The sequence below is a fragment of the Carassius auratus genome, chromosome 41 (assembly GCF_003368295.1).
Source record: "Carassius auratus strain Wakin chromosome 41, ASM336829v1, whole genome shotgun sequence".
In the NCBI taxonomy this organism is placed as follows: domain Eukaryota; kingdom Metazoa; phylum Chordata; class Actinopteri; order Cypriniformes; family Cyprinidae; genus Carassius; species Carassius auratus.
The window spans coordinates 23271437-23290258 of record NC_039283.1 but is presented as its reverse complement, the minus strand read 5'-3'; the positions used below and the strand labels follow the sequence as shown (position 1 = coordinate 23290258).

At 37.0% G+C, this 18822-nt stretch overlaps 1 protein-coding gene across 4 annotated transcripts; it reads left to right on the top strand.

Annotated features, from left to right (window-relative positions):
• The first annotated feature begins 3858 nt into the window (after positions 1–3858).
• On the top strand, positions 3859–17294 carry LOC113059319 (polycomb protein SCMH1-like). 4 transcript variants are annotated; one of them, XM_026227731.1, is made up of 16 exons: positions 3859–3978; positions 6407–6453; positions 7326–7403; positions 8768–8838; positions 8953–9187; positions 9539–9627; positions 9812–10058; positions 12045–12289; positions 14047–14217; positions 14310–14436; positions 14537–14737; positions 15164–15331; positions 15443–15574; positions 15688–15828; positions 16290–16432; positions 16761–17294. In XM_026227731.1, exons 2-16 carry the CDS (start codon positions 6429–6431, stop codon positions 16881–16883), a joined length of 2196 nt encoding a protein of 731 aa, XP_026083516.1. In that variant the 5' UTR covers positions 3859–3978; positions 6407–6428; the 3' UTR covers positions 16884–17294. The 4 variants fall into 4 exon arrangements, with proteins under 4 accessions (XP_026083516.1, XP_026083515.1, XP_026083517.1 ...); XM_026227730.1 differs by having other exon boundaries at positions 7323–7403; XM_026227732.1 differs by lacking the exon at positions 3859–3978 and adding an exon at positions 5715–5812 and having other exon boundaries at positions 7323–7403.
• The last annotated feature ends 1528 nt before the right edge of the window (positions 17295–18822 follow it).

Here is an 18822-nt window from a genome sequence, read left to right as displayed (position 1 = left end):
AAACACCATGGTCTGAAAAAAAATCATTGAAAAAAAAAAAAAACATCTGAGGGTTGCCCCCCCCCCCCCCCCCAAAAAAAAAAATATGATTAAAAACCCTGTGTATTGTAAATATCAAAGTTTCATACTCTAACTTTGTAAGTAGTAAAACAATGCAAACGGGGCAAACATTTTTTTATTTTTTAGAATCGTTTTGAGTCCCCCCGCCTCACAGTACTTTGATCCAAATGCCTGCTTTCCTCTTTTCCATCACCTCAGCTGTCCAGTCTGTGGTTTTCCCGCGAAACTGGGCTACTGTTGCCGCAGGTTGAAGAGACTCCAAGTGAAATGTAGGCGAATTTTACCTGAAGAACCTAGGCCGATTTGCACGTGGAACCCCCCTCAAAACGGGACCGGGCTAGTTTCGGGTTAGTTCTGAGTAGCTGCGGGGTTTACCCGGTGTTAAGAAATTTTGGGTTTCAGTGGGCGGGGCATACATTAATATTCATGAGCTTTCCGGACGTGCCCGTGAAACAGAGAATTTCAGTTCACCCTTGTGTCTCAGCAGGTGTAATGGAATAGATATATATATATATATATATATATATATATATATATATATATATATATATATATATATATATATATATATATATAAATTTATAGCGTTGCACAAACCTATAAGCATAAACTACATTTGTTCATGATTTTGTAACATGTTTTTATTAGTCTGCACGTTTTGTGCAGTCGTCACTGACTGAAAGATTGCAGACATTTAGCAAACTGAAGCTAGTTGTGTAACTTACTTTGAATTTCAGTTCGTTGTGCTGTAGCAGCGTTTAAAACTGTGTCTGTTGTTAGCTGTTATCATTTGTACAACAGCTGAAATAAACTTGTATTTGTGGACCAGTCGTTTTTAATCTACCCTGGTGTGAATTGTTAGATTTAGGCTATAATTCACTGGCTTTCAAACCGGTCCTGCGAGCACCCCAGGCCCTGCATTTTCTGTCTGCCTAATCTATCACACCTGATTTAACTCATCAGCTCATTAGTATAGATGGCAAGGCCTGAAATGGGTGTGTCAGATATAGATAAAATGTGAGAATGCTGGGGGTGCTTGCAGGACTTTTTTGAAAACCACTGGGCTATATTTACAAATTGAATGGGAATCTAAAAAAACACATACAAGCATGAAAGTGTTCTTTTAATAAGTAAAATTTAAATTGTATGGATAAAAGTTTAAAAAGCAGCCTACATTTGGTTCACTGTAAAAGAGAAAATAAATACTTCACTGTGTTTTATGGAATTAAATAAGCAACATATTTCATGTTAAAAATAATTTTATTAACAATTTTTTTTGTAAATTAACAAATATGTACATTACTGTTGTAAGAATTTGTATTCATACGTTTCTTTGTTTGTGTTCACCAACTAAATTTAGGCAGTAAAAACATGTGCAGATGTCAGATCTCAACTTCTCTTCAGTGTATAATGATCTTTCAGAGATCATTCTGATATGCTGATTTGCTGCACCAGTTGAACATGGTTCAATTATCATCATTGTGTTTCATCTACATAGAATAACATCAATGTAGGTTGCAAAATGTTTATTAGGCCACTGGTATGATGTTGAATATTATTTCATTCATTGCCAGAAGATGTTTTAAAATGTTTAAGATGTTTTAAAACTTAAAAGGTAACAGAAAAGCATAAAAATAGATAATTGAAATGGTAGTTGGATCTGTGCTACTATTGGAAACTGGTGTAGTTTACAGATACGTTTATATAGGTTTATTTCATTTGTTGCAGGCAGTGATGTATTCAATAAATAATAACAATTAATTATAATAAAATAAAAATATCATAAACTGTTACGGAATGATAAACAAATTTAGTTTGTGCAACAATTGAAATATATTTAACTTTCAAGAAATAATCCATTAAATATAGGGAGCTGAAACTGAAATTCTCTGTTCCACGAACATGTCCGGGAAACTCATATATATGAATGTAAGCTCCACCCACTGAAACCAAAAATCTCGTAACACCGGTAACCCTGCATTACCTACACACACACACACACACACACACACACACACACACACACACACACACACACACACACACACACATTATATGTGTGTATCTAAATCCTGTTTTTTATTTACCATGCTTTTAATTTCCTATAAGGATTTCTATTAAAATTTCATGATTTATTTTTTCTAACCTTGACTCTTTTATTTGATTTTAATGTTTGTATCCCCCATGATACGCCGCCACTTTGGGGGTATAAATTCACTGGAAACAGATCTCTTGTTGGTCTCTTTTTCAAGAAGACACATAGCAGATTATTGCTAAAGTAAATGAAAACACTTCTCTATTAAGCCATTCCAGACTCTGTCTACGAAGCAAAGTGAAGTAGCAGAGTCTGGTATTACCAGGCTAACAAAAATTGTGGTTCCTGTGAGATTTTGTTTGAGCGCCATACCAAAAACAACCAGTGGGTTACACCCAAACTCTATTATGCAGTTTACTGTCACAAATCAATAATTTTCTTTCACAGTATGACTTCTATCACAAAACAGTTACCAAATATGGAATCTTCACTGTCAGACCTTTCCAACGATTTTTTTTTTCAAGATTACAAAAAGATTTGATTTTCTAAAACACAAGCCACATAGTCACAATCTATATGACTGTTTTATTTATTGATTTGCGACGTATCCCCTGAGATACAAACATTTAGAGACCTATTACATAAAATATAAGCATTTAATTAATAACATTTTAATGTAAACATAATAAGCTAATGCTGAGCCACAATTTTTTAAACAGGTTAGTCCCCTCCAGCGTGTGTAAATATGTGAACTAGACCAACTTTTATCGGAGGCTGAGTTTGAGTAGATTTCCCACTACATGCGATCATGCAGGTTTAAATGCTGCCTGTGAGCTAAAATAAGAATGGAGAAACAAAAGTCACCTCATCTAAACATTCACAACAAACACTCTTTCAAGATGAAACCATGAAATGAGACCTACACTTTCACTGCTTCTCAACACAGCTACTCAAATGTTTGTATCCCACGTCGCCCCTTTTAGGGTTAAACATCAGATGAAGTGATTGGTTTCTCTTTAATACAGATGATGCCAGTGTATTTTTCGATGACTCCACTATGTTAGCAATGATAACGTTACATGCTTGACAGATATAATGTCTACAATGGTAATAGTGATAATAGTGACCAAAATAGTGATAAAAATAAATGTTATTTTTTTATTTCATGCCAAAAGATTATAATTTTTTTATCACAATGCACTTTGTTTCCCATAAGTAAATATTAATTACATAATAGAAAGTTGCAGTAAAAAACAGAAGTGCAATGGATGAAATGTAAGCATAAATAAATTAATAAGGATGTGAAATAACACGTGAAATACAAGTAAACCTTAAAATTGAAAACAAACTGAAATACATGCCTTGAAAATAATGAATGAAACTTAATAATGAAATCAACATAAGCATAATAAAAGTGAGTACAAAATATGAAAGTTTTTTTTTAATCTAAAATGAAAAGTGACCTGATATACATTATATAGGCCACACTTCACTGTACTTTTTTATTTATTGCAAAATTTCATGAGGTATTTAATAATTTTATGATACATTATATTTATTGAATGTATTCTGCAAGTATTGGCCAGGATTGCATGTTTTTTTTTTTTGTTATCGTTAAGTCGTTCAGATAAATAAAAGAAACGAGACAACTCATTCATAGTTTATTTTAAACATTGTGGTGAACAATCTTACACTTTAAGAACAGATAACTAGCAGTAGCCTTCTTGGCCCATTTGATAAGAGTCTTAAAATCGTCCCGTGCAGTCGCGTGCAGCCCCTCCCCTTCTCCTCACACAAACACAAGACTACACGCGCACTAAAACATGGCGGATAAACACTAACCCTCACACTTGAGCAATCACACAAAAACCTTTCTCTGCAAGGTAAACAGTCCCCTTCCTTCCGTCCGTAATAATCGCCTAGCAAATATTACATCACTTTAAAACTTGAGTTTTGTTAAATGTAGAGGGGAAAACACAAAAAGTGAGTGGCTAGAGGTTAGCCTTTAGCTAATGCTTGTTGTATAAGCATTGAAGGTGAAGTGGTGTCTTATAATAAGAGACCCAAAGACGTACGGTATATGTTTTTATGATCAAGGTCAGTATATCGTAAAGAAATATGAAGTTGTGAAATGCAATACGAAACATGGCATGATGCTACGTAGCATAGCAGCATATTTTTATTGTGGGTTTGAGACAGAGTGGTGTTTTCTATGCTGTGTTCGTCAAAGTTTATTGTTTCATATCGATAAATTCACTTAAATCATTCCTGGAAAGTTTGATATGATTTTACATGCACAAAAGAATAAATAATACGCTTTTACTAGAGTTTTTTCGAGTCGGAAGACTGTAACGTTTAGCTTCCCAGTGAGTGAAATGAGGTTGGAGTAGTGGTTGTGTTTGGCTTGTAAATGAATCTTTTAAGTGAATGAATTGTCCATTTCCATGTAACTGACTCGGATTACCCTTTTCAAGTGCGTAGCTGCTTTCCTGCCTTTCTGTAGTACGAATAATCTTTTCTGATGAACTGATTCAAAAGATTCGAAGCAGCGGGATGAATCAGATCCACGCCACAATGCGCTGTAGAGTTGTGACGTTCGCGAACGAACCGATTCTTTTGAACGGCTCATAAACATGAACGATGGGAGCCGAGTCGCGACTGGAGAGGAGCCGTTCTTTCTATCGTTCTTTTTTCCTATGCGTGTTCATACAAATGAGCTCCGCCAGGAGACAGAACAGTTATAGGGGGAGGGGCGCACCCAGCGCAGGCCAACCCTTTATAGCGTGATGATATTAGTTATTAGTTGTGCATGCATTTACATTGCATTTTGTGTTCATTTAAAACTTATTTTAAAATCATTAAAAATGTTATTTTGTGATACTGTACTTGTATAGAAATTTTTCACTAAAAGCTGTTTTCCACAGACATTCATTGCAGCCCACTTTGTTATTGTTCATTGACTTGAAGGGGCTGATGTCCTATTTGCAAAGTTTACAGTAGTAATAGTATGTAGTATGTAGACATTTCCATTTTATTTATTCTAATTTTATCTACTTTAAAAAAAAAAAAGTTTTCTATCAAAATGTTCTTGTGTGATAACAATGTTCTTGTGTGGAAGTGTTTGTAGTAAAAGCTGTTTTGCACAGAAATTCATTGCAGCCGGCTTCGTTTTTTATGTTTATTTGTGAGTAGGTATTGTATGAATAACATAAGTCAACGTAGTTTTACACACACACACACACACACACACACTTTGTACTAAAGGTAAATCAAAATAATGATGTCACTGTCTAAGCAGAGGGATTTGTGCAACCCTATGGAATATAGTCCACACATGAGAAATGAGGTAACAATCAATATTTCAGAATAATTCAAACTCAGATATTGGTGTGTGATATCTGAGCTTTAATTATTTGACTACAAATCTCACCTCATAATACCTCCCAGTGATTATTTCCAGGATAAACTGAGATGCTCCCAAGCTGGCTTCTTAAAACTGACTAAATATTTAAAAAGAGCCAAAAGAGCCATTCTTTTGAACGGCTCTTTGAAAGGAACGGATCGCGAAGATCCGGATCCCCTCAAAGAGCCATAAATCCCATCACTAATGCGCTGTCATTTATGGAGAGGGAGGGACTGTGTGTTTGGCGCTCAAAGGCGCGCTCTGCTTTTGAACAGACAACTGGAAAACTGGGAGACAGGGAGCCATCTTTTGAGGTATCTGTACCCATACAGTTAGTTTTCTTACATTTATTCTGCATTTAGTCATAAGAGATGGCTTTGTAGAAACATAAATGATCAGATGGTCGCGAGGAGAATAACTTGTATTCAAATGTTGTTGACTGCTGGAAAACGTTGCGCGTGGTTTAACGAGATGCTTGTGTTTGTATTCTTTTTTTTATGTTCTTCAGTTAAATATGGTAATATGTCTAACAGCAGCACAGTCGTGTTGTGTGTAACCTTACCACTTCACATTGACCTTTTGAGTCATTGCTGCTTGTTAAGCGTCTGACCCAACGACCCTTTGGGTCATTCCAAACAGGAAAATGGTAAAGTAACGTTATTCCATTTGTGTAAGAAAAATTACCTTCTGGCCAGCTGTGTTATCGATGTCCATGCTAATTTCCTTGGGGGAATATAGCTGGCAGGGGGTTCGTGGTTAACGGTTCAGTGTGTAAAGAATGAGAGAGCCGTGACAGCTGAGCAGTACACGATTCACTGAGAGACACACAGGGTCGATCATAGCATCTAAAACAGACACTGATTTAAGAAACTGGTTTGAAATCACAGTTTTGTGTTTGTCTTTTGCAGAGAGGTTGGAATAAGCTGGATCATGAAAAAACCTATACCACAGAAAGGTGAGACTCTTATTTGTTCAGTATGTTAATATCTAGTCAGTTAAATGTTATGGGTTCTTTAAACAAATGTCATATTATGTTACTATGATTATGTCTGATTGTCACATATATATACATTTTTAAAATAAAACAAAAGTGTATAATTGTTGTAATCTTTCTAAAAAAAAAAAATATATATATATATATATATATATATATATATATATATATATATATATATATATATATATATATATTGTTTTTATGGTTCTTGATCATGTATTCTAATAAATATATATTTGTGAGAGTAATAAACCAACTTTATTAACTACTTTTATTTTATCCGCTTTTTATTAACTTTTATTAGCAGTTAAATTTTAAATTCTCTGTGCCAATTATCACAGCAAAAAATACTAGCTTAAGGTATAAACTAATTACAAGCAATAGCAATGAATACAATTCAACAAAGATACAAACAAAACAAACAGATTTTTCTTCAGGTCTAAGGCTGTATTCAGGGAAGAAATTCTTAAGAAATTGTGTAATCACATGCACAGGTTTTACAGTATAAATTAAGTTACACAATGTATCCAATCAAAAGTAGTGAGAATTTTTTTCATTTTCTTTTGTTATTTAATTAACATGAAGCAGACAGTCAAAGGTATATTAGGCTAACCTAATGCACTCATCTAATATATTGACACACATCTGATTTTCTTCTGACTGTTCACTTAAGACATAACTGACTGTTAATGAGGATTCTCACCAAGACAAGCATTTTGACAGAATTTTGATAATGAACGTTATCAGGGGATATATTCTGACTTGTGATTCAGGTTTTATAATAAATGTATTTTTGTGCTTTGAAGTGTATTGTTTTTCTCTTCCAGTAGCTATTGAGTGGAAAGATGGAAAACGGATCAAGCATGCTCGCAGTGGTCGCCCCTCTCGTGTCCCATCACAGTACCAAGGTATCAAACTCACTACACTTAAGGCCCCGGTATACTTCAAACAAAGTTCGTTTTCGATCTTCGTTTGGGGGCAAAAAGAAGTTTGAAAAGGCTGCGCAACGGTGTACTGTTTTCGAATGCTCCGACATCCCCGCACTGCTGAAGGCTCCCGTGTATCCCCTAAACACAACAATGATTAAATGATGAATTGTAGGCAAATTATGTAGGCAATCTAGGTGTGAGACGGGCACCAATGTTCAGAATATTATAGATGAAACAATAATGTTTACAATACATAAGAACCATAATCAATCCTTTATGGGAAGTGTGAATGTCTCATAGTCTGTAAAACTTTAGCATGATGTGGAAAAAAATATTGGAGTTAGTTTGTTACTTTATTTTATTAGTGTTAATTTATTATATTAAACTAGATAAACTGTTACAACTTTTTATATTTTATGTGGTGTCATGATTTGCTTTTGATAAAAACAAAGGCTTATTGTCGTATGTTCGTTTGGCATTTCATTTATTGTTTACCTTTTAAATTTCACTTATTGAAAGAACAAGCAGCAGCAGTATGGTGTACCGTTTATTTGAAACATGTATTTTGTACTTGCTACCTTTTATCTTTACTCTTTCCTTTCATTCTTTTCATGGCTTTGGAAAACTTGTCTTGGATGTTTCTCTGCGTCGCTTCTTGCATAACTCCAGGTCGTCAACACCAAGCTTCTTTGCAGTTTCTTTCTAGGAATTAAATGCTTTCTCTGAATCTTTAAAATCTCTCCGCGAGCGATTGTACAGGTGCGGATATATTTGTGCCAGCTCAGCTATTCGAAACTCCAGTGTAACCATGTTGCTAGTGACTAGGCCGGAGACATTGCTCTATCTTGCGTGACCTCAGTTGAATAAGAAATGAACAGGGAAAAAAAATGCTCGTCAAAGGTGGTGGAGTTTCAGAACACACCACCGATTGCTTAACCGCCACGGACCAATAGAAACTCAAAGGTGTTTAGGAGCCAAGCGAACTCCTTCAGAAAGTTAGCTTTGGTGAGATGTTTCGAACTGCCGAAACGAACTTCGTTGATGCCTGATTTTGTTCGAAATGACGCCATATCAGTTCGTACTTCGATTTCGTTTGAAGTATATCGGGGCCTTTAAATAGCTACTTTAGCCAGATACCTCGACAGGGGACACCTTCAGCATCTGAAAGTAGTCAGTGAAGAGTTCGTTATCTCCTAGACGTTTCAGTAATCATTTTTAATTATTATTCTTGTTTAGATTATATCTCATTGTTAACCATCATGTTGTTAGACAGGCTTGCTAATTCTGCAATGAAGACAGAGTCCAGAATATTGATGCTGACATGTTTACCTTTTATTTTTAAGGACATTTTAGTTGGGAGAAGTATCTAAAAGAGACAGGAGCAGTTGCTGCTCCTCCTCACTGCTTCAGACAGGTAAGTATTTTCATGCACTCATGCAAATGAGGAACACGCCATCATTCCGGACCATTTAGAAACGTCATACCTGATTCCACTTCCACGTTAAGAAAAAAAGATCCTTATTCTCAGAGCACGTCTCCTCCAGTGAATGAGTTTAAGGCTGGCATGAAACTGGAAGCTCAAGATCCTAGAAACACTACATCCACCTGCATCGCTACTGTCGTGGCCCTGACGGGCTCCCGCCTCCGCCTGCGACTGGATGGTAGCGACAACAAGAATGATTTCTGGCGCCTGGTGGACTCCTCAGAAATCCAGCCTATTGGTAATTGCGAGAAGAACGGAGGCATGCTGCAGCCACCACTAGGTGAGAAATACAACACATTACTCAACTGTAGACCATTAATTGGTTTTGTATTTTTTTTTATAGCATTTTTATTTATTTCACAATTCAAAAACTTGATTCCATTTACAATGATACATTTTCAGCTTTTTACCGCAATAGCTTGTGTGCACAATATGGTGTCTTCATGACATGATCTCGGAAATGTAGCTACTTATATGTATTAATGTGTTGAAAGAGAAAATTATACAAAAACATTTTTAGTCGAAACACTCTCATCTTTCAGGTAATCGGCAACATTCTTGACATTATAAAAATGTGCTTTGATAAAAATGGAGTGAAAGTTGACTGTGAACGTTCTGTGTTCTTCTCTAGGCTTTCGTCTGAACGCATCATCATGGCCCATGTTCTTATTAAAAACACTCAACGGAGCAGAAATGGCCCCAGCCCGAATCTTTCACAAGGTATATGTCACAAACAGCAATAATGAAACGTGCACAATAATTTAAAGTTAAAGTTCAACATTTTTGTCCAATGATTATTTTAGCATGCTCTGATTCATTTGATGGGAAAAGAAGCAAAGTAGTTCTCTTTACTCTTTGTCTGATATGTTTCACTTACTTTTCCCTCATCTCCCTTGCCCTAAAGCAAGAACCACCAGCCCCAGAACAAAACAGTTTTCAAGTGGGGATGAAGCTGGAGGCAGTGGACAGGAAGAATCCTCACTTCATCTGTCCTGCCACAGTGGGCGCACTTCGGGGTGTGGAGGTTCTGATCACCTTCGATGGCTGGCGGGGCGCTTTTGATTACTACTGCCGCTACGATTCCAGAGACATCTTCCCTGTCGGCTGGTGCGCACTTACTGGAGACAACCTGCAGCCCCCAGGCACTAAAGGTGTGGATAACTCTCATTCTGACAAGTTTACGTTGGCGTTCATATACAGGGAAGGATGGAGGGAAGATTTACAAGAACAGAGAACATGAAATAAAGAGGCCTATGCTAATAGACTACTGTTCAAATGTTTGGGGTCAATAAATTCATGAATGTATGATGAGCAAAATGTATCACACAAAAATACAGCACACCTGTTTTAAACATCGCTTATAATGAATAATAATTTTGAGCAGTGGCTCAGCATGTTAGAATGATTTCTTAAGGATCAAAGACTTGAGACCTGCTGCTGAACATTCAGCTTTGCCATTACAGGAATAAATTACATTTTCCAGTAGGTTTAATAGAATACAAGTTTTAGTTACCCTTATATTTTATAAAATTACTGTTTTTACTGTTTGGTCAAATAAATGCAGCCTTGGGGAAAAATATATAAATAAAAATCTTACACAAACTTGAAAGAGTTGTACCAATTGCTGTATGATTAATGAGAGGGGTGTTATTAAGCTGAATCTGTGACATAATGGAAAAGGACTTTATGCAATTTGCATTTATTTAAATTGCATGAAGCTTATACATTATTTATGCACAATAGATGTATGTTCATTCTTAGTGCATTTATTTATACTGAAGCAACTTATGAGTACCTATCGAAACTTACAATAGCCAGGTAAGTTTAATTCAGTGGGCAATAGAAGATTTTACTTTAACAATGCAAATGTGACACCACAGAAGTAGAGAAAGAATAAAAAAAACTAAGAAGAGACAAAAATAGTTTGGGCAGAGAAATGGAAAATAGAGAGGTGAAATAAACAGGAGTTTTTAAAGTGATAATTCACTCAAAGAATGAAGGTGAGCAAATGATGACTGAATTTTCATTTTTGTGTGAACTGTTCCTTTAAACAATAAAGGCATTTGATCAGAGAGAACATGGGAGTTTTGGTTTACAAGGGGTTGGCATCCACCCAGCTGGCACTGCTGCAAACCCTGTGCCCAACAGTAGGCCTCACATTAAAGAGCTGGTGTGACTGTTTGAGTGGGGTGAGAGAACAGGGTTAAAGAGACAACACAAGACCAGTGCGTTTGGCAGAGGAAGACAAATCTTGTCAGGCCTCTAAACACACTAAACTTGACAGCTAGTCGGGGTAAGTTTTTATAGTGTTTTATTTGTGAGTGTCTCTATTTTTGACAGAAACTAGGAAAATGTGTAAACATATCAGTCTGGGAAAGAGCCGAAGCAAACTACCATATTTGTGCATGAAAGACTTTCAGGGTTAACAGTACTAGAAAGACGGTCGTTGTGTGACTATTTGCAGACTTTAAGGCTTTAGAGAGCAGAACGAAACTAAAGGGGCAGGAAGGAAGTGAACTGACTCAGAGAATAAGATGCCACAAATTAACATGCACTGCAAGATCAGGAGCAGACCCTTGTTCAGTGATCGTACAGTCTCCGTTTCTCTGAGTTGGATGATTACAAACTGCAATCCTGGCCTCGCTAACAGGTCTGTAAAGCTCTGAAGTGTGTTTGTTTGTGATTGCTGTCTTTAACTTGAATTTGATCATTTAATTCTTCAGATTTTTTTTTTGTTGTTTTTGAAAAATGAACTTTGAAAAAAATGTTCAATGCAGTTAAAGTTTGCTAACTTTTCATTTACTCTAGTTTTTTTTTTTGTTCTCTAGAATCTCAGTGTCAGATTTGTGGATTTCTTACTCTCCGTATTTCATTCTTTCTCTTCTCTTCCTCTTTTTTTTTGTGTGCACTCTCACATTTTCTCTTCATCAGTGTAGCACTTCAGAGGCCAGTAGCACCAAAAATGTATAACACAGCTAATTTCTTTGTTAAGATGGCTCAAAGAAAAATGGGTCAACTCTGCACACAAAGCCTGCCTTTCTCGCCTTCTGCTACTAAGTTTGTTGCTGCACGCTGTGGTATATTGCCCTATTTAAGCTGTATTTTCTTTCTTTCCTTCTTTTTTTTTTTTTTTGCAGTTGGGTTACCAAAGACAATAGGTGCACTTAGTGCCCAACCAGAGGGTGGCATAGAGGGGACAGGCATGCCACCTACGCCAGGCAGACCCCCACCCCAGAAGAAACGTAAGCCTGGCCGCAAAAAAAACAAAGTATCCGGGCCCTGGGGTCAGAAAGGAACACTTGGTTCCCAGACAATCCACCCTGGAAAGGAACTGGAATCTATTAACATCCCGAAGAAACGAGGCCCCAAACCAGGAAGCAAGGTATTAAAAGAGTCATCACAATAAAGTTTCAGCAGTCAATAGAATGGACACCATTAGGGTCTTACTTTTACTGAGAAATCCCTGTCGTACAAGGGAGGTAAAATATACCGACCCGAGGAAAATGCTATTTGGTCATCTCAAACATTAAAATTATTTTAATACACAAAGGCTAACAGTCTTCAAATTTGCTCAGAAATCATTTTCTAGCTAGGTTGCATCAGGTATGTCCTATTGTGCTGTTCCTAGGGATTTGATACCTGGGCTTCCGCCACGCAAAGAAAGGGTCTGATCAAACAAAACCCGTTTTTGCATTTCACGGCACCGCTTTTTCATGTAAACATGCGCTACACGGATGCATTTGACTGTTTCGCTCACATATCACACATGATTTAGATTTTTTCTTCAGACCTTTTGAGGTTTTTTCATTCCACTACACTGTATTTCATGTTTTTAAATGCAAAAACAAATTCTGATGCTTTTAAAAAATTAAGACATAAATCAACATCATATAAGCTAGCTGTGGTTATATCCACCAGTAACAGCACGCCGGGGTAAATACAATGTTTGATGTAAGTGTAGGAGGCCAAAGTTTGCTAGATATAGAGACAATGGGTAGTAGGGGTGGAGCGGTTCAACTATTTCATGGTTTGGTTTGTTTCACACTTTATGGAAAAACGATACTTTCAAAAAAAAATATAAATTATATCTTAACTGCAAGCAACAACACAAACAAATACAATAGAGTTAAGATACAAATAAAATAAACATTTGTTTTTAAAGTTTTTTATTATTATTATGCATTCGTTTTTTAGGTACAGAAATTGCAAAAAGTACTGTAATCAAATATAAAACAGGATTGCATTGGAACTTTTATTGAAGTTACAAAAGTTTTTCAATCAAGAGCAGCGAGTGATGTCTTTGTTGTTGCTGTTTCGATTAATATAAAGATTTTAAGAGAATGCAGCAATCCAGTGCACTAATTCAGTACGTTCAGCCGCTTGCTGTAGGATACTTACCAAGACGGGCATTTTAACATAATTTTGTGTGAATTTGTCTGTTTAAACACAATACTTCAGAGAGCTTCGTTCTTCGAGCGCACGTTCTAAGGCGCGGGTACACACAAATCTTCTCACTATGAGGGCGAGCTCGTGTCGTCTGGCTCTTAAAATGTTTAAACTTGCAAAGCTTAAATGAGTTTAGTTTAAACACCGATATCAACGTGTGCTGTTCAGGTCTCACCCGTGCGCCTGCGCTATCAGCACCTGGGTGATGACTGAATAAATAACAGCTCATATTCCTGCATATGGCATTCACATTGAACAAAAGTGATTAGTTTGTCCAAGGTTTTTTTTTCTCTCCCTCTTTTTTTTCATCGCTGTTGTTGTAATGTCTGGGAAGCCAGAATACGCTCCCTTCAACAAAATCAAATATTAGCTTAACCCTGTTTCTTTTACGTGTTATTTATAGTAAACCATATTACAGACGCTTTGTCAGATTTAAGTTGAACCGGCAGTCCCAGAGCATGCCGAAACGTGTGTGGAAAACTGAATGGTTCGATTATTATAATTTTTTTTTTTCAGTGAACCGTCCCACCCCTAATGGGTAAATGGTAACCTATCCATTAAATTTTCATCTGTTTTGCTGGGTTAATGATAAGGTGGATGTTAGCTTGTAAAAAATGTTTAAGGTAAATCAGATTTTAATGTATCAACTGGGGTTTGAAATGTGTTGTATATTATATTTATGTCATCTTCTAGCTAAGCTGGGCCAAGAGGACAGCTTGGCTTGAAGGAACAATTGGAGGTCCTGGTAGACCTATCAGCAAACCCAGAGGCAAACTGCCAGCCAGTTGGTCCCAGAAAGTACAGCAGAACCCAACAGATCCCATCAAGATCCCAAAAAAGAGAGGCCCTAAACCTGGAAGCAAGGTGTGATTCTTCAGCAGAATAATGTTAGAAACTAATATTAGAAATCTAAGTGATGACTATTATTTAAACAGACCATGTTTATTTTTATACAGAGAAAACCCCGATTGGGACCTAACCCTATGCCCACCTCGCCAAGCAGCAGCACTCCAGAGCCAGACACCAGCTCAGTTCCGCTGGACAATGCCACCATTCCCAGTGCTGCCCTTCAGGCCCCTACAGGTACTATAAGTGTCTCAGATCTTTTCCCAAATAAATATTTCAGTCCATGTCATGGCGTATCTTTGCTAACATCTTCCCTGCAATTATTTGCGTGTCTTAGTATGTGTGTATCTGAATAAGTATGGGAAAGTGGGTCCCCATCTGGATGCACGCCGTGTCCAGTCACTGCCAGATCACTTTGGGCCGGGCCGAGCTTCCTCTGTGCTGCAGCAGTGTGTTCAGGCCTGTGTTGACTGCGCACATAACCAGGGCTCGGTCTTTTCCTGCCTCAAACCAGGCCATGGAGGAGAGCTCATATCTGGTCAGCATGCACAGACCCACACAAAGCTAATACAAATTTACTCAGAGCCTCAAAAGTGTATCGACTACTTGTCAGTGCTGCACAATTTGGTGAAAATATCTAATTGCAATTTAAATAATAATGTTATTACAAATGAAAAATTTTAAACAAAACAAGAAACTTCCCTATTGAGATATTCCACTGTAAGAAACCTATTTAAGATGAAATCATTTTATTCTACAGTACTTATATACGTTTGTATGGCATACAGTGTTGCACTTCACTCTGAAACGCATTGCACATATATATATTTTTAATGCAGTTTCAGCCTTTGCAATTTTAAACCATATTGCAAATTTGGTATAATTTAAATTAATCTTGCAGACCTTAGTTTAGTGATCGTAGAAAACAGTGACCACTGAATTAATGGCCATTTGACTTTTACAGCCTACTTTGAGCAGCAGCACCACACTCTAACACTGCCGGCAGTGAACAGTGTGACGTACGTGCTGCGCTTCCTCGAGAAACTCTGTCACAACCTGCACTGTGACCCATTGTTCGGCAGCCAGCCCGTCCCTGTGGGAGGAGTTCATTATGACAGTCGGATGTACACAGGTCAGCGCTAATGTGTACAAAGACATCTACTGCCGCTCATTACTATATCTTGTGCATTCTTTGATGTTACCATTGTATAGATATTAAAAGAGAGCCTTGTGTGTGCTGTAGAGAGGAGAAACTTTACTGAAAGTCTGAGTTCTGGACCTGTTCGGGGCGCTAAGAGATTCCTCCAACATGATGCTTACAACAGCAATTCTGCACCGCACAAAATAGCTAAAAACCACCGTCTCTCCTCAGAAGGTAATTCACACTGTTCGACTGCTAAAACAGCATTCAATTAGTGAACTCTAATGTCTTTTGGCTCTCTTCGCACATGTTAAATGGGGTGTTTTTGTATCATTGTGTTTGATCAGATCCCTTCCTGATGGAGAATGGGGTTGGCAGCTCGGAGGTGTTGGAAAAAAGCCACCTGTCTCCTGGACATGGCTTAGCAATGCGTTCCCTTTCTCAAAGTAGCAACTCATCGGGGAAATTACATCGTCTGGGCTCAACAGGTATGCAAACTAGCCCATGGTTGAGGATCATTTGCACTCAACGTCAAGTCCCCAAAAAACCACAGTGAACATCTTGTATTTTCAGTCTAATTTAAACCTTAAAATTGTAGGATTATTTCAAGGTGACTAATCAATCCCAAGCAGATTTGTGACATTGACTCCTTTGTTCAAAAAGTCAGACGTTCTGGATGTTTTACACAGACTTGTAGAGTTCATACAGCTTGAGTGCTGCTGTTAAAGCGAAAGCAATTCAGTGTTTTTCAATTAAAAACCAAAATGGCTATGATGTTAATATAATTCGTAATGAACAAATTATTTACAATAAAATATGTAAAATAAAAAAAATTCATTTGCGGTTTTAGACTTTTGGACCCCACTGTAAATCCTGAACAAAATTATATGAACAATTTAAGAACCTCCAGAAACTTTTTTCCCTGATATTTCTTATGATTGCTGTTCAGGTTCAGAGCGTTTTCTGAACTCGAGAGAGAGCCCGCGACCCAGTGGACAAGACCCCAACCTGTGGACAGTGGAGGACGTTATGCAGTTCATCAGAGACATTGACCCACAACTCGGACCCCATGCAGACCTCTTCCGCAAACATGTAAGTGAGGAATACAGAGTCCCCGTGGGTCCCTAAAAAAGATGTAGGATTTAATTAAAATGAATGCAATATGCAAAGTTGCTTCCAAAATACTCCTAATGAATTATCATTGTTTATACTTTTTATTTTGTAATTTGTTGCATACTTGTTTATAATTAAAAACCTAGTCGATTCATTAATTTAAAGATGAAATAGTGTCTCAAGAAAACATTTTGGGACATAGATTTTGTGTCCAGTATCCTCTTACACGTAAAGGATGTTCTGTCTTATTGTTTGTGCAATAAAACGCTAAACATTGTCTTGTTTGCATGATACTCTTCTGTTGCAGGAAATTGACGGCAAAGCTCTTCTCCTGCTCCGCAGTGATGTCATGATGAAATATATGGGGCTGAAGTTGGGTCCTGCCCTTAAACTCACCTTTCACATAGACCGACTGAAACAGGGCCGTTGAACTTTCTTTGTGGCACTTGAATGGGTTTCAGCCTTTACCCCTTCCAAGCACATTTCAAGATGCATGGCATGCTGGGATCTTTGTGTCCCCCAGTACTGTAGCAGGTGTCGGAAAGCTTTCAAGCTCCGCCCATATCTTTTACCTTCCTTTTGTTCAGTAGTCCGTTTCTCCAGGTTTGAATGCATTCTGTTATTAATTATAGCACTGTTACGATCTGTTTTTATGACTGATATCCTTGCGGTTGTTCTCACATTACATTACGGTTCCAGTACCGTATCAGAACATTTCACATGTTCAGACTTTACTGAAGCAGTGAAGTGGACAGTATAAAGGCCGTTTTGAGGCCTTGTTTTTATGACATACATTTAATTATATATTTTTCACCCTACATCAAGTAAGGGTGTTTTGTATGGCTTTTTTATACAAGACTGATTTCTTCAATAAACTCCAGATAAACACTAGTTCTCCCCCATCATGCCAGGAATCACTCCTGACTGACACCTCAGAGACCATTACTCATCCTCCATACTTTATACACGTAACGTGTTTAGGAATTAAGATGCGGTCACACCAGACTTAGTGCATGCAAAATTACCTGAGAACAAATTAGGCCAACAGGATATGATGTCACTCTCTGTACCATCTTTTTGAATCTATTGTAACTGACAAATATATATATTCTTTTTAATTTTTTGCATTGCACTTGGCCAAAAGATCAATCTTTGACATTTAGATCCTCTGTTTGTCAAATGTCTTGTCATACCAATAAGCAGTTCAAAACAAAGCACACTTTTTAGTTAACTTGCATTCATGTGTTCAGATGCATATGACAGGAAGTCTAGTATGACCGCACCTACTGCTACATACTGCTATTATACACTCTGCCTGTGTTTTATATCGTGTTGTTTACACTGTCTTTGTTGTTTGTACTTTTTACACAATCTTGTAGAGTGCATACGTTGACAGCGTTATACTCTAAGCTTCAATTAAAAAATATGGAGCTTTTCTTCTGTTGTTTGTTTTTTGTTCATCTGTCTTTGCCTCAAATCTTAGTTAAATGATGAAGGAATTTCTATAGAAAGCATAATGTTTTATTGCCAAAAATGGCTTTATTAGAAACTTAACTTAGATTTATTGCTATAAAGTAAAATTACAAAAATTTGGATTTTAAACCAATTCAATCTCAACTTTAGCAATTAAGGCTTTACATTTCCTGAATTTTTAAAAAGATTTATTTGCTTATACCTTCAGTTTCTACTGTGTTTATGTAAAGTGCTGGTGCACTACTTTCATCAACCACTTAGGGGCAGCACAACCTTTATCGGATTCTTTTGTTCTATTCTTTTTAAGCTTGCTGGTTTAAAAAGCATACAGACCAGCACAGGTCAGAATTTATTAAAAAATATGATGTTCTTTGGTCTTAAAGATATTTTAAACAAAATATATAATGTTTTGTTTGAACAATTTAAAAGTTGTGTTTGATCAGTAAATTAACGTAATAAAAAAAAGTAAAATATAACAGTAAATCAAAATGAACACAAACGTCAATAATTATTTAGTTTTTTTAAGTACCACAGCCATAGTGAAAGTGAACTTGTGGTGGTTTTCACTGACTGACATGGGTACACGATAGAGCTGTTGGAGGGGTTGTAACATACTGTAAATCTTACCACATTCTCAAAAAACAGGAAGGTGTCTTTCAGGGTGCAGCACATTGACCAAATAGTAAACGTACGTGTGCACACTGTGGTACACGAATACAGTGAGAATAACATAGTCATGTGACTTACAAATCCCTCTGTAGTTTGTAGTGTGGAAAACCCCTCTCCATCATACTAGCTGAACCAACATGCTATAGAAACATTTTGGAGTTTCATTGTGCTCTCTGCGTGATTACAACAGGTCCAGATTTTAGTCAGACTGAGTCTATTGCATCAGA